Source organism: Lactuca saligna, chromosome 6, assembly GCF_052625555.1.
Source record: "Lactuca saligna cultivar CGN05327 chromosome 6, ASM5262555v1, whole genome shotgun sequence".
Classification (NCBI taxonomy): Eukaryota; Viridiplantae; Streptophyta; class Magnoliopsida; order Asterales; family Asteraceae; genus Lactuca; species Lactuca saligna.
The window spans coordinates 152,163,626-152,186,865 of NC_136422.1; the positions used below are offsets into that span (position 1 = coordinate 152,163,626).

The following is a 23,240-nucleotide window of genomic DNA, read 5'->3' on the forward strand; positions in this document are numbered from 1 at the left end:
GTACTCATAAATACCAACATGTGGATATAAATAGTGTCATTAATAGAGCTCGTATGCAAAAGATATGGACGAAATTTAGTCCTTACTCTTCGAGCACGATAAATTCGATACGATTTTGCAAACCGGAGATAGAATGAGAATTAGCCGATGAGGTCTAAATAAAAGTTGTATTACTCATAAATACTAACATGTGGATATAAAGAATGTAGAAAACAGAGCTCGTACGTGGAAGATACTGACGAAACTTAGGGCCTAATCCACGATAAAATTCCTATAAATAAGAGATGAACTCTTCATATTTTCTTCACACCATAAGCCTTTCTTGCTCTCTCTAACTTCTCTCTAGACTCCCTAAACCCACTAAAGCCTAGGAAACTTCCCTAGCACTAGAATAAAGCCCCAGAACACACGAAGACTCCGAGAAAAAGAGCTTTTCGGCTTAGAAGCTTTGCTCTAGTGGAGCCCGTTTTTTAATAAAACCCGTTGTAGGTGAAATAAGCCTACCATACCTTAAATATAGCTTATATTTAAATATAATATCATTATTATGAACCTATAAATAAAACTTATCAGTGATTCAAAGTCGTTATACTGATTGAACTACTTACGGGAGAGGTGTCCAGAATGGTCACGTTGGGTTTGGTTGTTGGATTTCAGAAAAGCTATATGCCAAAATGGTCCTGCCTCCCAACTATCCTGTCTAGCTGATCCTTACTTGATAGATCATGAAAGTAGAATTTGAGTTAATGATGAACCTAGACTAATAATTAGTCGCAATAAATATTAGACTAAAATCTAGTGGTAATAATACTAGGTTTTGTCGAAGGAAATCATATTGTTAAGAAGCGAAGAACTGCTCGAATTTCGAGTCATCACTTTAACAAGTGAGTGCATAGTTACTTCCATCTTACACATAGATATGAAATATTTAATATAAATTTTGTGCTATGTGTGCATATTATATGTTTTCTTGATATCTATGATGGATGAACGGTTTATACATGTTTTAAATGATTTAAACTGTATATGTATTTTATATCTACGAAAATGTTGGGTAAAACATAGGTAGATGAAATAGTTGATGTCTGATAAAATGATGAGAGGCCTCAATGTTTAAGACGATCTAGCCATCTAGCAGAGTATAGATGACGATCACGAACTATTCTAGATAGTCCAGTGGAACGCTAGCATGCTCGTAACTTGTAGGTGTTTTTGAACTACGTATTCACTAGGTATTTTTGAACTAAGTGTTTACCAGATGTTTTGAACTGTGTGTTCACCAGATGTACCCTGCAAGACCCTGGCGACTATGCAAACTTAGTGCCTGTTGTATAAACCCTGGTGACTATGCAGACTTTATGCCTAAACCCTGATGACTATGGACTTAGTGCCTATTGTAGAAACCCTGGCGACTATGCGGACTTAGTGCATAAACCCTGGTGATGTTGGACTTTGTGCCTATTCCTTAGGATAATCATTAGCAATGAATTAACGAGGAATATTTGAATCTTAGGGTAGATCCTTAAGAGTAAAGAAGATAATGGGGATGAGTAATTGGGTTAACTGTTTGATGATTAAACATAATAATTATATTATTGTTGGTTGAAAACCCTATGTACTCACCAGGTTTCCCAACCCGACCCACTCAATTCATTTGTATTACAGGTGTCGATATGAAGTTACATTACACTGAGAGATTAAGTAGATATAAATCACTAGTGATAATGAATGTAGGTTCTGTTTATGCTTATGTTTCTGTATTGACGATGACATACCAATGTTTTAAAATGAATAAAATACTTTTCTTCGGAAATGATTTGATAACGTATGTTTTTCTGGGAACAAATTCCGCAACACTTTTCTTTAAAAGGTTACTATGATTTTAAAAAATAAAGCATAAAAAATCGGTCTTTTCTGGCCGTGAAAATGGGGATGTCACATGTGTTTTGAAACTTGTAATGTACTTTATTTCGTTTAAGTTGTTATGTAACTTGTAATGTACTTTATTTCGTTTAAGTTGTTATGTAACTTGTAATGTACTTTATTTCATTTAAGTTGTTATCTTTTAGCTTTGTTGTGTTTTGTATGCACGGAATATGAACAAGCAAAATAAACAAAGTCAATTACAACACAAATAAGTTAAAACATAACAATTTGTCCAATTCCAAACTTAATAACCTACTACAACCCAATTCCAAACTTAACACTTAAATCCAAAACACAACCAAGTTAAAAGATATCAGCTTAAATGAAATACGATCCTAATCATTAAGCTCCAATGGGTTTGCACTGGTATCTCCTTTGCCATCTTTGTCCTTCACCCTCTTAGCAAGTTTCATCTTTATGATTCTATCTGATTTCTTTCTTTTACATCTCCTTTCAGCAGCAACACTTTCTGCTCCTTGACCCTTTTTTCCCTTCATGCACTGATTTTTCTCCTTGACTTTTTTGCCCTTCATTGACACCTCCTGCTCCTTCACTTTTTTCATTGATACCTCCTGCTCCTTCACCTTTTTCATTGACACCTGTTCTCCTTTTTTTAACATTTAGTTTGGGCCTCCTACCAACTTCAAGTTTTTGCACTTGAGGTCTTTCAGCTTGAGGACATGTGACCTTGTTATGCCCTACATTTTTACACACACTGCATGATAATTTTTCCTTGCCTTGGATACAGTGTGCCTTGGTAGCTTCTCTTATGCATCTCTTCTTCTGTTAACCTTTGGTCTACCTGGAATTCTTCTTTTCATTGGTGGAATAGGTGGTATGAAGTCAGTAGGTGATCACATATTGCTACCATTCATCCCTTGAATTAGATACTTATAGGTGTTCTTGTAGACTGCTCCATAGAACATTGTATCAACATAACCACCAACATCTCTATTGAGAAATGATATAGTTGCAACTGAATGCACACATCCATACCCATTTAGTTGCCACACTCTACAAGTGCAAGTCTTCTTGTCCAGGTCAACAACATAGGACTCAACCATGTTTCTTGTTTCAAGTTGGTTTAGACCACTTGGTACAACCTACCAATACCTAATGTAGACATAACATAAGTAATTGCATATAATTATGAGTTTAAAGATTAGAAAGTACCTTTGAGCTTTTTTAATTGATTCAGTAGGAGTGTAATTGTTGGTCAAGGCTTGTAATCAGGCCATGAGCTGCCTTTAATCTTTAAGTTGTATATTCTCTCCATAACATACAATCTAATCTCCTCTCACATGGTGATGATTGGATTTTTCCTAGCACCCCTTATCACACTGTTGAAGCTCTCAAATAAGCCATTCTACAGTGCATCACACATCTTTCCCTCTTGAAAAAAATGCTCTACTCCAAGATTTTGGGTTTGTTTCCATAAGATAAGCAAAGACTGCAGGGTTAAGCACTTCAGTCTCCTTCATGGCAACATTGAATAAAGGCTCAGCGGATGCCTTGCTTTCCTTCCAAAACATGGTTTCATAATGCACACACTAAATCTTTTCCTAAAGTTGTGAACAATATGCCTTGCACACTGCCTATGTTCAGCAGTAGGCAATATTTCCTTCACAGCCTCTAACAGCCCCTGTGCAACAGTGACAACATGTTATATAAAATAATACTAGAATTTATCAAATTAGGAAGTAAAACAACTTAACTTATGCTGATCTGACATTAATGTTATACCAAAACCATTATCCAGTTGAAGGTTATCTCTAAGGTTTTCCAAAAACCATTTCCAATTTTCTTTGTTCTCTAGAAAGATAACTACCCATGCAATTGGAAATATGTGATTATTGGCATCTCTTCCTACATCACATAATAGCCCTTTTAGAAACATCCATCTAAATTTATAACCCTTCTGCAACTCCCTCTCCACCCTTTCTTAAGCCCATCAAAACACAAGTAAAGTTTGCTAAAATAATTCTTACCATTTAGCATAGAATTGACATCAATTTTGACTTTTGATCCTGGATTTGATCTTCTAATCTCCTCACCATATGATCACTACTTTGCATAGTGCTCCACTAGTGTTCCTTCAATCAGTTCAATTGCATACTTCTTTGCTCTTCTACACTGTCCCATACTCACATCTATACTAAATTTCTCTTTAACCTTATCCTTAAGTAGCCTCACACTAACCTTTTGTTTATGTAAGAATTATGTTGTGTAATGGGTACCTATCCATGAATAATTCACAATTGAACCTAACTTGAAGTTTCTTGCACAATTATGCTCATTTATGAGACTCTTTATCTGGAAAGACTTTTCCTCACTCATCCAAGAAGCCCACATCCTAAACTTGCACAGCCCAGAACAACATTTAACTAATAATCTCATACTATCATTTTTTTGTAACATAACTGATAACCATTTGATACAGCATAGTTACACATCATATGTTTCAGTTGTTTAGGACTCACAAATCTCATACCTAATACAAGTTTTTGCTTTTTCCAATGAACATTCTCATTGTAAATAGTCTGGTCAGTAGAAATTACCTCACCTTCTTGTGGTGGATCATATGTATCTTTACGAGGTGGACTGTGGGGGTGACTTGCTCTTTTGGGCACAACTTACTCAGAAACTCATCATCCTTTGTCTTGTTCATAGGAATGCACTCATCAGGTTCACTGTCCACTTCCAGGTGAATTCCATCATCTTGCTCACCTTGCAAATCCTCATTTGGACCTAGGATATCATCCATACCACCATGTAAATCTTGCATGTCGATTCCATCATCCATATCTATACGATTGTGAACTTCTTTATGATCTTTATTTGCACCAGATAATTGGTCTAAAGAACTGTCAACTTCTGCTTGCTCTTCAAGAATCCATTGATGTGCATTAACACCAAGATGGTCCATATATACATCGATTACACAAAAGAAGCATACCCTACTTTGATTAGTTCCATGTAATCCATGTCATTCACGATTAACCTTAATCCATCAGGAAAAACAATATCGGGCATGCAAAAGTACACATTCACACATATCTCACATGCGAATCTTTCAAGGAACTTGACAAATTCCTTCTTGTCCATTCCAGTAAAATCAACATCATCAAACCTTTGCTTTGCTCCATCTACGTAAGTAATAGAGGGGTACCTGGTAAAAATTCCAGCAAAATATAGATCAATCTTCATGAAAACGGTCATAGCAACAACAAAGTTCCCCGATTTGAGTGACTAACACTTGAAGAAAAGGATAGGACCGAAGAACACATCAACAACAAATTTCGATGCAGGGAAGTTACAGAAGAAAGTTTTAGAAAGGGACAATTGAAGGGTTTAAACGTACAATATCTCTCACTAACTCCTATGCCATGCGGCAATGGCATGAACTAAATTAATCTAGATATGAGGTGGAAATAAAAAAATTGTTAGGTAGGATAGGATCATGGGGTGACTCTTTCATTTTTCCAAGAGTGCAATTTTAAAACAAGAAATAACAAGTTTATGCCCTTAAAATGCAAAAAATAATCATGATGGACCATTTAAACCATTATACGTAACTTTATTGGGTTACAGTTATTTTAATGGCTAAAAATGTAAATTGGTTTTTTTTGTTATTTTTCATAAAGTAATTAATATTTTTTTGCTAAATTTATAGTTTTCTTACCCATTGCAATCTTTGGAGCTCATTTACGGATTCCGAAGATGACAACTATTTTGGTGATTTGATTAGTTTTTTACTATTCTTTTTTAAATAACAAATACGATTATCTTTTTCTTATAATATATATGCCTAAAAACATTTTAGTTCTAGAAAAAATAGAATTAATTATCTTGTTTAATTCAACCTTTGACAACTTTACGTCAAATATGATCAAAGGTATATTCTCATTTGTTCGAAGAAAATCAGAAGACTTCTACTTCCACCATTACAACTTTTCAGCATCACGTGCTACTCACGTGATTCACACCCACCTCTAAATCCAGATAAATGCAAATTGAGGCTTCTTTTCTCTTCTCAATTCTCACCGCGTCTTTTCTCTCTTTTCTCACTCTGTGTGTGTAGACAAAGCTGCGGAAAATCTTTACAGCTTTCCTCGATCAAATCCCTTTAGATTCAATCGCAATCGACATACACTATAAACCACTTCGTAATCTCCAAAAAACTCTGTGTATTACAGCTCCCTGCATCTGCAAAATTCATCTCTCTCCGATGGGGTGGATCTTCTCCTTCCTCTGGTATGCAATCTCTAGATTTCAGTTTAGTATGATCAAATTGAGCATGCGGTTGATTATTCATGTTTATTTAGGGAATTTTTGTATTTTTTTATTATTTGGAAGAGGATTTAAACTTGAAGGGGTTGGTGGGGAGAGCACAAGTCATGTTTTTGAACCGGATTTGTCTTCAAATTCGGTGTTTGTCATTGTTGTATGATTTTTTATCATTTGTTTCCTTGATTTTTTAGTAATATGTGAATTTTTCGGGCCGGGTGCTTTAGCCTTGGTAGCTCCGAGTAGAAGCTGTCCGAGGTTAATTTTCAGATCTAGGGTTTTGTTAGCTTGTTCTATTGAAGTATATAAACTCTAATCTCTATTTATTTTTTGTTATAGCATGATTGAAAGAGATAAATGGAAGTTCATCTTTATTCTATGCTATTAATTGTTCTGAATTTGGGAATGAGATGGTTCTTTTTGCCCTAGATGAAAATATCCTAAACCATTCATCATATTGTAGTAATGCTAACAGTATAATTAAAAATTCTTGATCATGTGACACATGCTATTATCAACCTATGGAATTCTGATATACATATACACCTCCTTTGGCTCCCCATTGTCTTGATTTTCGTGTAGCAACCTGGTTTATAAACTCTTATGATTTGTAAAGATGGTGTTTTTTCTTCTGTTTTTTTATTTTTATTTGGTGGAGTAACTGATTAGTTTTTGGGTTTACAATTATGTCAGTCAAGGCTGAGGCCTGAGATGGTTTCCTCTCCTGTCTAAATGGGCTGCTTTCATTCTACTGTAAGAAAACCGGTTCCTGGGCATGAAAATCCAACTATTCTTGCTTCTCAAACAGCTTGTAAGTTGATCTTTCTTTCATCAATCATGTCATTCTTGTTGCAAAATTTCATCCATTTTAATTGGTAGATTTTGCTTATATTACTTTTCATAGTCATCTTTTTTGTCTCTTTAGTCAGTGTTAGTGAAGTTGAAGCATTATTTGAGCTCTTCAAGAGCATAAGCAGTTCTGTAATCGATGATGGATTAATCAACAAGGTAACTCATATTTCCTTTAATATCCTCTTCTCAACATGAAATCATTATGAGTTCTAGTTTTGATTTTTTTATACATCACTCTTAACAGGAAGAATTTCAGTTAGCACTGTTCAAAAACAGGAAGAAAGAGAATCTTTTTGCAAATAGGGTATGAATTATGATTTTCAGTTTATGTGAATATTTTGTTATTATGTAGAAAAGATTAGTGTTATGCTTATCTCTAACTCCATGCAATTACTTTTGGCAACTTAATGAAATCAGATTTTCCATTTTAGACAGAGTTTCATGTAAAACTTCACTATGAATAACTGCATGCTTATTATAAATATTTGATTTGTCCTTTATCTGATCATTTGTAGTCACTCATGATTTTTCTATTTGCCAAGTGTTGTGTCTTTCATGCTGTCTGATAAGTGATAACACCTGAAAACTGTTTTTAATATCAGTGATAAAGACATATTTAACCTAGGCATATAACTTGTTTAATTTATTAATATTCAAAAAGGCACATCAACACATAATTAAACATACAAACCTTTTGTTTTTAACCTATTAAGACTACATCATTGTCCACATGCTAATCAATTAAATTGGATACAAATTAAGATTTAGACTGATATGCACACGATTAATACCTATATAATAATTGTTTTTGACTTTTTGTCTTTTCCAATAAATGATCTCTATTAGATTTCCAAATTAGGTTTTCTTCTAAAAGAAAAGAGTTTTCCTTGTTTTGGTAATTTATATAAACCAAATTCAATTTTCTTGTTATATGTATACATGTATATGCATACAAAATGACATTTTTATTTTATTTTGTATATTTCAGATATTTGATCTTTTTGACGTGAAGCATAAGGGCGTTATTGATTTTGGTGACTTTGTTAGAGCACTTAATGTTTTCCATCCTAACGCCCCTCAAGAAGACAAAATCAGTTGTAAGTTAAATTATAATGTTCATAAAGTATAATATTTATAAATTTCTTATAAATTATTATTATGATTACTAAATTTTTCTTGTTTCAGTTTGTTTCAAGCTTTATGACATGGATGGAACAGGATTCATAGAGCGCCAGGAGGTACTATTCTACTAAATTTTATGCACAAATATAAAAATTTCAACATTTATTTTGTTATTTATATTTTTCCTGTATATTTTTTATAGGTTAAGCAAATGTTGATTGCACTTTTATGTGAGTCTGAGTTGAAGCTGGCTGATGATACCATTGAGGTTATACTTGATAAGGTAATAAATTACAAAAATGGTCCCTGTGCTTTCTGAACTTTACTACTATTGGTAAAAAACTTAAAACCTTTTTCAAATTTGGTCCATGGAATCTTGAAATAAGGATGGGGATCATTTTTTTTTGTTTATTATGACATGAGTATTTAGTTGAGTAGTAAAAGGGTATAATTGGTATTTCCATATTTTTGAGTACAGACGTTTTCGGAAGCGGATGTAGACCAAGATGGGAAGATAGACAAATCAGAATGGCATAATTTTGTGACTAAAAACCCTTCTTTGTTAAAGATTATGACTCTTCCATATCTAAGGTAATATTATATCTAGAAATTTTGGTATATTTTTTTAAAGAAAAGGAAATATACAATATATAATGAACAAATAAATGAAATATATATTGATAAAAGAAAGTGATGTTAAAAATGTAGGGACATTACAACAACTTTTCCAAGTTTTGTGTTCAATTCAGAAGTTGAAGAGATTGCTACATGAATGAAGTGAAGTAAAAAAAATGTTTGTTTGTTATTATTTTGATATTCATCTTTTTAAGGAAGACTAGAATTTTACTTACTTGTGCCTTCTTATGATTGCCTGGTTTTGGTATATTGGCTTTTTGAGGAGAAAAACATTGTTTGTTAGGTTTAACACTTTACAATGGTTGGAGTATTTTCTTTTTTTCTTTTTTTAATATAAGAAGAAATCATGATCATTGTTACTGAAGAAGATGTAGATCTGATTTGATATGATATGATATGATCTGATCCGTTCTATTTAGATGTTGGTCATCGACTCAAAAAATGTATAAAAATGTAAATGTCATTGGATCGATCTCTTATAAATGTATGTTGATTTTTATTTCTTTGTGATTTTCTTATAAAAAAAATATCTTTTTATATCTTTAATTTTTGTTTTTGAAAATATGACAAAAATGTAACCTTTCTTTTTGTTTTGTTTTTAAAAACTATGGCCACAATGGAATATATTATATATACATTTTACAATCCAATACATTGCATTTTATTCATCATTTGTAGTCTTTTTATACCTTTACTTAATTTCTTGGTGAATATTATTACATTACATTCCAAACAAAATACATCAAGCTATCAACTTTTATGTAGTTTCTTGGTGAACATTACTTTACAATACATTTCAAACAAGAGTCAAAAGCCATCAATAACATTAATTCATTACATTACATACTAAACCAAAGCATTAGAGTCCATACTAGAACCTAATATATTCAAGGTTGAAAGGCAATACATACAAGATGGATGCATCATCCTATCAGTAGGAGCATAAGAGTCAACATTATAACCAAACATACCATACCAAGCTTATAATGACCCTAATAGCCAGTCTAACTCCACCTTCCTTCTTAACATCTATATCTTTAGTTGTTTGGTCCCTCCCAAGCAAAGCTTATGTAGTTTATGAAATTGTCTTTCTTTGTACCATTGGTTGGATAGTATTCACAATCTTTTGATTTGTCATGTAGGTACTCAGGATAAAAGATATAAAACTATACCTAACAATGAAGCGGGTTTTGACCATGATCCGATCCAAACCTGTAAGACTTATATGAGTTTAGAACAATGAAGCGGGTTTTGACCATGATCGGGTATGGATCATCACTGTCCCGTTCTGTTTTTAACATGTCCCTTATAAATTTTAAAATTATACATTTATAATTTATACTACTTAACGTTTAATTTTAATTCTAATCGAACATCCAAAGGGCAAAGGCCAAAAGAAAAACAGCTTTTACCTAGGACTCGAAAAATTGACTTCTACCGAGAATCATGATGTCATTTAATTTATATTCATCAAGAAATTATCAAATCTATTATAAATCAATAAAATAATTTATTAAAAGGAAGAAAGTTTGCAGTTGTTATTCGATATAACTACAATTGATAGTCATAAATCAATCGAAAGTTGTTGCAACAGTGATTTTTAATTCCAATTGAAAATCCTCGAGTACGTAATATCCTTTTCAAAATAAACTTTTGATTTATTTAAAAAAAATATTATTTTAAATATTAAGTTATAATATATGTATTTTTATTTAAGAAATGTTATTTTAAGAATTAAGTAAATGTGTTTGATTATTCAAAAAATATATAGGTTATGGGTCAGGTTTGGATATCCATTGGTTTGGTGGATAAGAGTATGAGTTTGATTATTTTAACTCTGTGGGTTACAAAACATGTTTCGAACGGATTTTGAAATTTGTTAAAAGGGTTTGGATTAATGTTAATTCGCTCCAAACCCTCTCCATTGTCAGGTCTATATAAAACATATGGTTGCGTTTTTTTAAGGAAAATTCTCTACTTTTCCAAGAAAAGTGGAAGTTTTGAAAATGTGTTTCGTTTGATGGCTTTTCCAAAATTTTCTCGTGTTATCCATAATTACAAAAAACTTCGAAAACTGATAATTATTATTTTCCACATTTTTCATGTGTTTTCCAAAATTACAAAAAACTTGAAAACTCCTACCCCACGCTCCAACTCCCACCAACACCCATGACCCATTCTCTCTCAAAATCTCTCCCAAACTTTTGTGATCCGACTTCCAAGTCTCGAGCATTTTAGCGAGGTGTTGCGACATTGGAAATCCCGACAAAAAGAAGTATTCACAGTCGAAGTCTTGTCCGCGATTTTTCGACTTTTTGTTGGAAACTTTGTTGGAAGTTTTGAAAATGTGTTTCGTTTGATGGCTTTTCCCAAATTTTCTCGTGTTATCCATAATTACAAAAAACTTCGAAAACTGATAATTATTATTTTCCACATTTTTCTTGTGTTTTCCAAAATTACAAAAAATTTGAAAACTCCTACCCCACGCTCCAACTCCCACCAACACCCATGACCCATTCTCTCTCAAAATCTCTCCCAAACTTTTGTGATCCGACTTCCAAGTCTCGAGCATTTTAGTGAGGTGTTGCGACATTGGAAATCCCGACAAAAAGAAGTATTCACAATCGAAGTCTTGTCCGCGATTTTTCGACTTTTTGTTGGAAACTTTGTTGTTTAAAAGGGATAAGCTGAAGTATTAGTTGGGGCTAGCTTTCATACGAATCTTCAACCTTAATCAAGTGAGTGTATAGTTACTTTCATGAACATGATTTTAATAAAAGTATTTATTAGAAATATTAAATATATGTTGAAAGTTTATATGTGAATTAAATGTTTATCATCTGGAATACGTGTTAAATGTTTATTTGATAAAATACCTTGTGCAAACTAGATATGGTTAAATATGTGTTAAAGAGTATATATATATATATATATATATATATATATATATATATATACCTTGTGCAAACTAGATACGGTTAAATATGTGTTAAAGAGTATATATATATATATATATATATATATATATATATATATATATATATAATATTATGTGATAATTTTAATGTTTATTATCTGGAATATGTGTTAAATGTTTATTTGATAAAATACCTTGTACAAACTAGATGTGGTTAAATATGTGTTAAAGAGTATATATATATATATATATATATATATATATATATATATATATATATATATATATATATATATATATATATATATATATATATATATATAATTATTATGTGATAATTTTAATAGAAGTGTTATTACTTAAAAGATTAATATTAAATACCCGATACTCTGCAATTAGATATATACACTAAATTAGGATATTGTTGTCTAAACATAGTTGATATTGAAAATTGATTACAAGGATTGCAATATAGTCTGGTTTCTAAACTAAGACATATAAAGGATGCTTAGATCCAATTAAGTTGGCTAATAGTATAGTTGTATATTGTATTGAAATAAATGACATAAATAGGAAAACAGTTTTTGGATGATGATTACAAACATTATAGTTTCCTCTAGTGATGGAGTAAGACTTATAAATAATGTTTAGTTCAAGTTGAAAGAGTACTTAGTTATACCCTGTACTATAAAGATATTACATAGGTAGGAAATTTGATTACTTGTATTGTAATATTGTCTAGTTTTACAATAAGGCCCAGATGAGATACTTAGTTCAATTAAGTTTAGATAATGAGTAGCATCATATTAAGGGTATGTGCGAGATGAGAATGGAGAGTAAAACTTTATTTGATGACATTGATGATTGGTGGGGTACGTTTTACATACATGAATACTATATTAGTGTTCCCCTATTCTTTTAGACAACCAGAAATGGTGTGTCTCTTTTAGACAACCAAAAATGATGTGTTTGTTGTAGACATACAAATAGGGTGTGTATGTAGCAGACTACTGCTAGGTATGCCTGAGTCATCTAGCACAGTATAAATGATTACCCATGACTAGACTCAGTCTTATGGTGTTAATGAATTATATACTAAATCAAATAAATAGGATTATATGTCCATTCAAGTACTCCATCCCCTTTATGGCTGCCCTTATTGACTAACGTCTGATGCAAAGGAATCCTCGAAGCTGTATAGTCGACTTTGTTGCTTACAATGATCCATCATGATAGATCTTTTAAGATTACTGTTATAGGATCAATATATGAGGATCAAAGAGATGAGTAACTAAGGGTAAAGCGTCTTTTATACTTTTAGTTAGTTTCTTTGTCGGTGAATATTACATTACATTCCAAGGAAAATACATAAAAACTATTCTAATAACATTAATTTCTTGTTAAACATAACATTCTAAACAAGAAAAGAATTAAAAGCCGTCAATAACATTAATTTATTACACTACATACTAAACCAATACATCAGAGTCCATACTAGTACCTAACATATTCAAGAGTCAAAGGTCATACATACATGATACATTATGCTATCAGTAACATAAGAGTCAACATTACAACCAAACATTAAACATACCAAGCCTACAATGAAATGGCCTTCATAGCTGATCTAACTCTACCTTCCTTCTTAACATCTACATCTCCCTAGAAAGTGCTGGTGATTTTAGTGCCACCATGTCATTTTATGTAACTGGAACTAACATGTGAGCTAATGGGCTTCTTAATTTGTACTATAATATATGTATGGGTTGGTGCGGAGTGCACACATGTATAAGATCGAATTAGAACCCGGTTTGACGACTAGTCAGGGGTCCGGGGGCAGCGCCCCTGGGTCCGGGGTTTCCAAAAGGGTAGCTCCCTTTTGGCAGGGTCTAGGGGCAGCGCCCCTAGCGGGTCCAAGGGGCAGAGCCCCTGGCTGGGGTCCCACTAACGAAAATCTCACCGAAATTTACATATGGAAACATCGTGGAAAATTCAATTTCTTAAGGGTGATTATGATAAAACTAACGAAAATCGTTAGTTTTGGTAACCCTAAATCCTCATTAAATCCGGATTATCCCGACTTGCTTCCAAATCAACTAATGACGGCCCAACCCTAATAAAACCCTAATCTCGTTTATTATATAAACGACTCTTCAGTCTTAGAAGAGGGTTACAAATTTTAGCTCTCATTTTCATCAAACTCTCATGGAATCTCTCTAGCAAATTGGCTTATGATTTCTGTGCCTAGAATCGTAAGTGTCCACTTAGATTATCCTAGGCTGAATTTCTTACAACCCAGACATAGGGTAGAAATATAAGTTCGAAAAGTACTCTCACGATCCAAATTGGTATCCAGATCTCCATCATAAACCCTATTATTTTCTTAAAGAAAGCTTGTGTAGTTTATGAATTTTTTGTGGGTTGATTAAAGAAAAATATTTGCAATCCTTTGATTTGTCGTCATGTATGTATGTAATAAAAAAAATAAAATATAAAAACTGTGGTTTTAATTTGTCATCATATAGGTAGGTAATAAAAAAAATATAAGAATTGTGGTTACATTTGATTGTGAAAATTCTCTAGTTTTCCAAAAAAAAAAATCAATATTGTGTTTGGTTTGATGATTTTTTCTAAAAATTTCTTGGATTTTTTTTTCGTAGAAGTACAAACAACTTAGGAAACCCAAATGATAACTATTATTTTCCATACTTATCATCTCAAATTTTTTAAAAATATATAAACACACCCCCGATGCTACTCTAGTAGTGAAGTTAGGTAGTTAAGGGCATATTTGCAACCGAAAATCGGTTCACCATGAACCGATGAATTGAAATGCCGATTTGCATCGATTTAAAATTATTATAATTGGGACCGGTCTAGCGATATAATCCGAACCAATTTTTCTAGAGATGAATATTATCACTTTTTTGTTTTTTCTAACGACTATATAGCTGTTTTGAGCTGTTAGAGGCTCATTTTTTGGTTTCTTTTGTCCATATTAACCTTTCATTGATAGTATAAGTAGATATTATATGTTGATGGTTAATAAAAAACGCTCTGAAGTCAAGCAATGGATCCAACCTCCGTTGGTGTTGGACATTCATCAAATCAATATTACCACTGTTGCCATCAAAGAAACAAATAAAAACCTAGAGATTTGGTGCAAATATGATTAGTGTATAGTGTCGGGCAGTCGAAATAAAGCGCAATGCAAGAAATGTGGTGTTTTTTTCAAGGAAAAAAGAATTCAACATTGAAAACTTATATGAACAAGAGATGTCCATCCATGAAATTTAGGCCGGGGCATAATCAACAACAATGACGAAAGATACTACATTGTAAAATTACGAAGAGGCTAAAGTTTGGAATAGGATTGTGAAGTTTGTGATTCAAGAATGTTTGTATTTTGACTACTTCAACAATAAGTGATTAACTTCTGTCATCAAAGCTACTCTCCAACTGAGATATTGACATGTAAGTCGTACATCCCTTATACGTGATTGTATTGAAATGTGGCAACCTGCACAAAATGAAATAATTTTAGGATTTCAAGTTCTAGAAACGTTGTAAATTTAACTTTGTTTGTCATTTGTGCTGCGTAGAAACGTAGATTGTGGCCAAAGTCAAACAATTGAAAGGCAAACGCAATCAAAGTCGCAAATACGTCCGAATCCAAATTATGTGTTTTGGGTTACGGAGGAGAAACGTAATTGGGCCTTATACAGGCCCAATAAAGAAACACGTGCGAATCACATGATAAACATGACTCCTTGACCTTTGTACATTAAGTGCAAATCCGCCCTGGCTCACAAAATCACACCCAAAATTGTTACACTCTTTCCCCCTTTTCTCTCTTCCCTCTGACATTACTTCACAAATCAAACTTTCCAATTCACAGCACCCAACCCAACAAAGATCGAACAACACTTGGAGAAAAATCTGTAAATTCTGACGCCTCCCATTCATGGATTTATCGGAGCAAGAGGTAGACTTGTTCGGTGATTTAGAATTCGAAAACGAAGATACCCATAAAAAGGAAGAAGATAGCCAACAATCCTCGTCGTCTTCTTCATCATCGTCATCTGGAGGGTCATCTTCCTCATATTCATCTTCCAATCGGAGCAGTAGCGGAGGAGCGGGAAGTGGCAGTGGTAGTGATAGCAGCGGCGGTGGTTCTGTCAGCGGTGGCGCTGCTGGCGGCGATGGTGGTGGTCGGGCTGTGGCTGGGGCTGAAGAAGTGGAGGAAGAGGAGGATAATGGTGAAGTGAAGTCAAGTTATTATAATCAACAGTATGGTTATGATGATGATTATAATGTTGTTGAAGAAGATAAAGATTTGTTTGGGTCTGACAATGAAGAATATATTAAAACCCAAATTGCTAGCCCTTTTCCTGTTCCTGGTAATCAATTTATTTTCCGTATTCATTTATTCCAATTCAAACTTTTCATTTTGGAGAATGTAAGGAGGAAATATAATCATTACATGGAAACTTACCTATCTCGTATCTTTACTTATCCTTTTCTAAAGGGTTTGTTTTTCTGAAACCATTTTACTCTTTCTGTACTGAAAAACATTTGATTTTGAAGCATGTAATGTAAAAATTTTCAAGTTTTGAGGATCACTCATGTGGTTGAAGATGCTCTTTTGCCGAGGTAGCATGAATTTTACGCAAAACAAAGGAATAAAGATTGATGTCTATTGCTTCTTTAGCCAAATTATTGTTAATGATGGAACTTTAAGGTTTAAGGCTATTTCCAGAGTTCTTATTATGACTACTAAATTTGGTAGTTTGTTGCATCTGTATATATGGCTTTAAGACAGTGTTGATTTGGTATAGGTTGATTTCAATACCACACTACTTGCTGCAATTTCATGATTTGAATATTAACTTCCCATGATTCGGATTTGATAAAGAATTTGAAAAAGTTTTCTACTTTATGAAATTCGATAGACCTTCCCATTTCTTTTCATATCCATATGGAATATGCATACACACCTTCATCCACTTTACCTAATCTTTACATTCTAAACCATGTGAATTTACAGTTTTACCCCAACCCCCACCTCGTAACACAAACAACCCAAGCAGAGGTGGTTTTGGGCGTGGTGGTAGGTGGCAAAATGACAGAGGAGGAGCTGGCATCCTTCCTAGGCCTGGAGGCCCTGGACCTTTTGCACAGAGGCAAAATTACGGATATGGGTCTAAGTTTTATGCCCCTCGTAATGATGAACGCTTTGTTTCTGAACTCAAGTTTTCAAAGAGTGAAGAAACATTATCAAGGAAAGTCATAGCATTTCAAGAGGTAATACATGTCTCATCTCATCACATGTTTCTTTTTAGGTTATATACATTCATGAATGTTGCTAGGTTTGATTCTGAAATAGTTGTAATATAAATTGTTATACTTTCCAATTTAAGGATTTTTTTGGATGGTTTCACTTTCATATAGCCCTCTGAACTTGGTTGCTATAGCCGTGTGGAAAGTGGAGAAGTTTACTTTGATGATAGTAGTTTGGTGAGTCTTATTTATATCTTAATTTCAATGACTATATGATATATTAAAAGGATAAAAGTTTACACTTTGTTCTACACTCTCAGAGGCTTTTCAAGAGACTTATTACCGAAGATGTAGGTGCTGATTTAAACCAAGGTTTTGATACTTTTATCGAGAAGAAAGGTAATTAAATTAAAAATTAGCAACTTTTTGTTGCATATAGATATATATAGTAATGATTTTAAGTTTTCTATAGCTATAGTCTATAGGGTTTTTATGTAAAGGTATTTACTTTGCAGCCGATCTTTTGTTGTTTTTCTTATATTGGCTCTAGATTTGGGATCCCAGGGCTTTGGTGATCTACTTGCTTGCATTCGAAGCAAAAATATTCCCTTACAAAATATGCACTTTGTGGTGAGTGTTTGTTTCTTTATTTGCCTCACATTATCTTTCAAGAAACTAACTTTATGTATTTGTTTCTTCACAGACTTATCGAAACAACCTCAACAAGGTAACTTCTTACAACTTTTAGTCAAACTTTATGACTCATCAACATACATGTAGAGATTTGTTTCCTTATGGAATAAAAAAGATTTAAAATTTGTTGTGCAATGAATAAAGTGTACAAAGTGTTTATTTGCAGATATTGGCAACTGCTTATTTGAGGCATGAGCCATGGGAAATGGGAGTTCATAAAAGGAAAGGTGTTGTGTATCTTGATGTACATAAATTGCCTGAAAGGCCACAAAGTGAGCTCGATCGTAGGAGGTATTATTATTATTATTATTATTAAGTGTGTGTGTGTGTGTGTGTGTGTTTAAAAGGGTTTCTATAAATCTATTGCTTCTATAAATCTTTTTTGTTAAACATTGAGAAAACTAAACCCTGTTGATTGTGTTAGTTTATAAGAATATGCATTTGGCTTATTGGATTTTGAAATGAATGTTAGTATTATAATTTATAAGGGTGTTGAAGAATACATATTTATTTAATTATTTATTGAATTTAGGTGTTATTGGGGATATTGTTTTGAGACACTTGCTACTGAAGATCCAACAAGAGATGATGGAGAAGGGATACATGATGTGAATGCAAATGTTGAATATTGTTCTGTGATTAAAACCAAATTAGGTGCACACAGGATTTTAATGGGTGCTGAAATGGATTGCTGTGATTCAACTGATGAAGGAAGGAGATTCTATGTGGAATTGAAAACAAGTCGTGAGGTTACTGATTTTTTTTTTTTTAAAAAAAGAAAATTTTAATCATCCCTCATTGCCCAAAATGATAAAAAAGATAAGACTCTTTTGGTATAAATTTGCAGTTGGATTACCACACTGAAGAAAGATTTGAGAGGGAAAAGCTACTCAAGTTTTGGGTATATTATTCTATTTCTAGCTCTAATACATTATAAAAATTTAAGGGTATATTTTGAAAGTTTCAAGGGTATTTATAATATCTTTGTTTGGGAATATTTATTTATTTATTTATAAAATTACAGATCCAGTCTTTTCTTGCTGGTGTCCCTTATATCGTCATTGGATATAGGTATGTATGTCTTGTTAATTAATATAAAATATATATATATATATATATATATATATATAAAATATATTATATATTATGTTTAGCAAATAAGATTTAAATAAATTGTTTCTTTCTTTGCAGGGATGATTCTGGTAGGCTTGTACGTACAGAGAGATTAAGAACAAAAGATATAACACATAGGGTCAAAATGAAAAATTATTGGCAGGTAATCTTAAATTACCTATTTACCCCTCCTCCTAACTCCTAAAAAACATTATATGTGATTTATGTGTCTTGAATCTGATTGATGAACAGGGAGGGGTATGCTTAGCGTTTGCTGATGAGGTTTTATGCTGGCTTTATGGCACTGTTAAAGAGAGTAAGATTTTTTTGTTTTTTGTATTTTCTATCAAGGGGTATTTTAGTCTTTTTGTTAACTTATTGTTTTGGTATATAATAGATGAAGACTACATATTGCAATTTGCTGCACCGTTTACCCGTTTGGAGCTTCTACAGGCACAATCTTGCCCACAAGAAATAACTGATCATGTTCAACAACTATGAATATGAAACTCTTTCTTGAACAAATCATGAAAAAAGATTTACCTAAATTAAGTTTAAGACCATATTATATATAGATGGAAGAATGCCCTGAGGCCAAAAATGCCTCTTTTGAAATCTGGGCATGTTGATTTTCAGCAGGATATATTATATATATAATATATTTGTAGGCATAGCTCAACAGATGAGGGAAATTGGATGTTTAAATTTGAATATTTGATAATAACATATTATTATGTACTTGTAATGAATTGAATGATCTAACTTTTTATTTTTTCTACTAGTATTTGTTTTGTTGTGGAAAGTGTATCAATATGCTTGCTTCTTCAGATAACCAATAAGTTTGCATCTTCATCCATCATAATTACATAACCAAATCCTGCTTCTAGGGTCACTTGCATATAAGATTTCCTTTGTTTTCTTGTACAAGATTTCATAGTCCAAATACCCTTTTATTCGGGCATCTTTGGAAGCCTTATGTTGTCCAAATACCTTGCCTTTTGATTCTCCAAACTCCCCATGCTCATTAAGAATGGTTTTATAAACCAACAAAACTTAATGTGTGTTTTTTTTTTCTTCTCAATGAAATCATTATCCAATGCCTTTCCTTCACTACTTCAAAATCAACAGGATCAAAAGATGAATCATTACAAATTTGTAACAAGTTCATCGGCAATGTTATCAATGTCTCTGGTCTCCACCACTCGTATTGACATCCGTGCATCTTGTGAGTTAGTTTTGTGATTCTTACATGTCTGTGTCGCTAATACAATCGTGCTTTATAAATTTTGGTTAAATGGGGTAAAAAAAACTGATTTTAGTTTTACGATGAGATTGTGAAGCCTATCATTATTAGATTTTGGAGGATTATAAAAGGGAGAGAATCCCTAAGGCTAAGGGTTCTCATTGTAACGTCAACCAAAGGAAGAGAGGAGAGAGGGAGATCAGTCTTGGTGCTAGGGTTTGTGGTTTCTTAGACAAAGAAACCATTATTTAGTGTCGATTGTCAGTCATTTTATTTACAAAACAAAATCAATAAAAAATCTGAAATGTCATTATTTATAAAAAACAACTAAAAAGTCTTTTTTCTATTTAAAATTAATACAACTGGATGAGTATTTATAATCGGCTAAAATCTCAAACGTGAAAAGATTATTCGTGCTTTTGCTCATTTTTATAATAAGGGGTGACTTTATCGAAAACAATATAACAATACTATAGGAGGAGAAAGAAAGAAGAGAAAAGATTCAAGAAAGGGGTATAAATAGTTGTCTGATGTTTAAGAATTATATGTCATCAATAATGTAAGAATAGTAATAGTGTACCTGTCAATAATGTAAAATATATGTTTGTGTTTTGCAATAATGTAAATCGGTTTGTATCAGACTCTTGAAAAGTCTATAAATAGGGCATTGCCCATTATTAATAAAGCATAGTTATTGTGTGTAAAACTTGAATACTCTTAAAGCTTTCTCTATTGAAATTTATATTTCTGAATAACAGAGCTTGTATTCGAATTATCAATTATAAACTTGTATTTAAATACATATCATCAAACGTAACATTCATGTTAGACATCTTATCTCTCATCATCATTATTATTTGTATTACATTCCATTTTGGTATGAGGGTGGGGGTGGGGGGTGGGGGGGGGGGGGGATCGGATAGAGAAGATGCCTCCGACGACTACTAGAAAAGGCCGTCGGAGGTGGACGATGCCGACTATAGGTTGTGATCAGTAGTATGGTTTTAACTTAGAACTCTGATACAATGAAAAATAGTAACTTGTTTTGATTAATGGTGGAGGTTAAACCTTATATAAATAAATTATAGAAATTGCCTAACCTAAACCCTCATCACTAACATTGAAAATTCTTAACACACACAAAAAAAAATTACAATAAATAAATAAATTCCAAATAAAAGCCTAAAATTTTATTATTTTGTAGATTTGTTTGTCATTGTTACATATTAAAATTATGATATATATATATATATATATATATATATATATATATATATATATTTTGTTATGAAAATGGTTTTTATAGATGTCTAATATAAAAAACTACAGAAAATTTTATATTAAAAATTTAGGTTCATTTTAAAACAACATTGTTTGAACTATTTTAAAAAAAAATGTTTTTCCTAAATTAAAAAAAAAAAAAAAAAAAAAACTTTATTATAGTCTAATGTGTGATTTTCTACGCCTCCAAGCGCCAGTAAACTCATTTAGATCAAGGAATTACCCGTTTCGCCCCAAACCGACTTCCATAATCTATTTCTACGATTCTAAGGCGGAGCAAGGTTAATTGCAGATGGAGGAGACCGGTGTAGCCATGTCGGAGAAGACAGATACTACTACTAGCAGAGACAGCGCTTCAATGGAATCGACGATGGAGAGATTGTCTCATTTAGAGAACCTCTACTTTCCTAGGGCTCAACAATCCTCCGCTCTCCTTCCTTCACAACGTAAATCTATCCTCCAAGATCTTTACTCCCGCGACGTCCCTGTGTTTTTAGGTAATTTCAGTTTCCTATTACCCATCTCTAATTCTTTCTTGAAATTTTGTATTTCAGTATTACCCGATCAATTGTTTTTCTCCTCTACTTTTAATTGCTTGATCAATATCGAATTAGAGTTTACATTCGTTACCTTTACGAATTCACTTCTATAGACACAAAACCCTGAAGTTTGTTCACTTCATGTAATATGTTTGATATATTACAGTTGTTAGTTTAAGGCATTGGTTATCTGTATAACCTTAGTTATGAAATTTGTTCATGCTTTAAAGGTTGTTATTGTAAATTTACATTCATCTTGTATGCATATTCAGAGCGCTATGGATCACTACTAACATTGGAAGAGCTTAAGGAATTCGATACATTAAGTGATGATTATGAAATCAATTGGCATCTAAATCATCTCCGAAGCTTGATTAACCCAACATCCGAGGATTTGAAATCAAGATCTGCAAAGATAAAGAATCGGAGGCGTGCATACATGGATAAACTGATGTTCGATGGGAAATTCTTCTCTGAGGATGCAATGAGGGATAGAGAACCTTATCTACACCATGAATTTGTGGGGAAATTTCAAGATCAAAGTGGAAGACGCATGGCTAGACCTGGGGAAAGGTGGTCAGAGACATTGATTAGGAGGGCTGAGGAAGCACTTTTGGTGGAGAAAATTAGGCGGGAACAGCAGAGATTGGGTGTTGATGAAAGAGAGTGGGTGGGGAATGAGAGACAACAAGAAGAACAAGAAGAAGAGGAGGAGGAAGAAGAAGAAGAGGAAGAGGAAATGGAGGAAGGAAATGATGGTGATGATAATGTTAATGGAAAGATGCATCAACGTGAGGTAATTCTTTTCTTTATGTTTATTGAAATATCTTGTGATTTGTTTTCTATTATTGTTGGGTTTTAAAGAATATGATGATAATCTTTAAAGTTGTATTTGATTATTGATATAAAATGATTCTTGAACATGGTTGGTGTTTGTTCTTTTAGGTTCTCCCAGATGACAAGGGTAATTTAGTCAATGCAGAAGCATCAGAAGCTACAAGTATATTATCAACCGAAGAGATGGAAGATCGAATGGATCAGTTTACACATGTGATGCAACAGAAGTTTCTTGCAGGTGAAGATGATGAACATTTTAATTACGTGAGTATAGATGAAGATGAGACATTGGATGATCATTGGATGAAGGAAGCTAATTATGATGCTGAAGAGAAATACTTTGCTGATGTTTGAAAAGTCAAAGCCTCCTCCCATACTTTTTTTTTTTTTTTTTTTTTTTTTTTCTTTCAAATTTGGTAGATTTCTGCTTTTTTGGGTGTGTTTCTTTAATCTGTAATGATGTGTAAATTGGATAGTTATTTTAGTTATATGGTTTTTATATTCATATCGATTT

The 23,240-nt window shown here is 32.7% G+C and overlaps 3 protein-coding genes across 3 annotated transcripts; all 3 read left to right on the plus strand.

The window, feature by feature from the left end:
* The first annotated feature begins 5,965 nt into the window (after nt 1-5,965).
* CBL9 (calcineurin B-like protein 9) lies at nt 5,966-9,182 on the plus strand. The gene is made up of 9 exons (XM_078959706.1): nt 5,966-6,180; nt 6,907-7,024; nt 7,139-7,221; nt 7,310-7,369; nt 8,054-8,162; nt 8,251-8,303; nt 8,390-8,470; nt 8,666-8,778; nt 8,896-9,182. The coding sequence occupies exons 2-9, from the start codon at nt 6,946-6,948 to the stop codon at nt 8,957-8,959; spliced, it is 642 nt and encodes a 213-aa protein (XP_078815832.1). The 5' UTR covers nt 5,966-6,180; nt 6,907-6,945; the 3' UTR covers nt 8,960-9,182.
* A 6,365-nt stretch (nt 9,183-15,547) lies between these two features.
* LOC145001550 (glycine-rich protein) lies at nt 15,548-19,604 on the plus strand. The gene is made up of 13 exons (XM_078960922.1): nt 15,548-16,140; nt 16,788-17,044; nt 17,192-17,257; nt 17,341-17,419; nt 17,571-17,650; nt 17,724-17,747; nt 17,880-18,004; nt 18,246-18,462; nt 18,561-18,614; nt 18,738-18,784; nt 18,905-18,989; nt 19,079-19,142; nt 19,224-19,604. Exons 1-13 carry the CDS (start codon nt 15,705-15,707, stop codon nt 19,325-19,327), a joined length of 1,638 nt encoding a protein of 545 aa, XP_078817048.1. The 5' UTR covers nt 15,548-15,704; the 3' UTR covers nt 19,328-19,604.
* A 1,947-nt stretch (nt 19,605-21,551) lies between these two features.
* LOC144999625 (coiled-coil protein) lies at nt 21,552-23,231 on the plus strand. The gene is made up of 3 exons (XM_078958752.1): nt 21,552-21,847; nt 22,162-22,685; nt 22,835-23,231. Exons 1-3 carry the CDS (start codon nt 21,643-21,645, stop codon nt 23,078-23,080), a joined length of 975 nt encoding a protein of 324 aa, XP_078814878.1. The 5' UTR covers nt 21,552-21,642; the 3' UTR covers nt 23,081-23,231.
* The last annotated feature ends 9 nt before the right edge of the window (nt 23,232-23,240 follow it).

What these genes read in the sequence shown, in the direction of transcription:
- CBL9 (XM_078959706.1), top strand. Translation starts at nt 6,946, where the DNA reads ATGGGCTGCTTTCATTCTACTGTAAGAAAACCGGTTCCTGGGCATGAA. An exon ending in AGAATCTTTTTGCAAATAGG is followed by an intron (nt 7,370 to 8,053) that starts GTATGAATTATG and finishes TGTATATTTCAG; the next exon opens with ATATTTGATCTTTTTGACGT. An exon ending in ATGACTCTTCCATATCTAAG is followed by an intron (nt 8,779 to 8,895) that starts GTAATATTATAT and finishes TTAAAAATGTAG; the next exon opens with GGACATTACAACAACTTTTC.
- LOC145001550 (XM_078960922.1), top strand. Translation starts at nt 15,705, where the DNA reads ATGGATTTATCGGAGCAAGAGGTAGACTTGTTCGGTGATTTAGAATTC. An exon ending in ACTTTGATGATAGTAGTTTG is followed by an intron (nt 17,258 to 17,340) that starts GTGAGTCTTATT and finishes CTACACTCTCAG; the next exon opens with AGGCTTTTCAAGAGACTTAT. An exon ending in AGTGAGCTCGATCGTAGGAG is followed by an intron (nt 18,005 to 18,245) that starts GTATTATTATTA and finishes TATTGAATTTAG; the next exon opens with GTGTTATTGGGGATATTGTT.
- LOC144999625 (XM_078958752.1), top strand. Translation starts at nt 21,643, where the DNA reads ATGGAGGAGACCGGTGTAGCCATGTCGGAGAAGACAGATACTACTACT. An exon ending in CGACGTCCCTGTGTTTTTAG is followed by an intron (nt 21,848 to 22,161) that starts GTAATTTCAGTT and finishes ATGCATATTCAG; the next exon opens with AGCGCTATGGATCACTACTA. An exon ending in GAAAGATGCATCAACGTGAG is followed by an intron (nt 22,686 to 22,834) that starts GTAATTCTTTTC and finishes TTGTTCTTTTAG; the next exon opens with GTTCTCCCAGATGACAAGGG.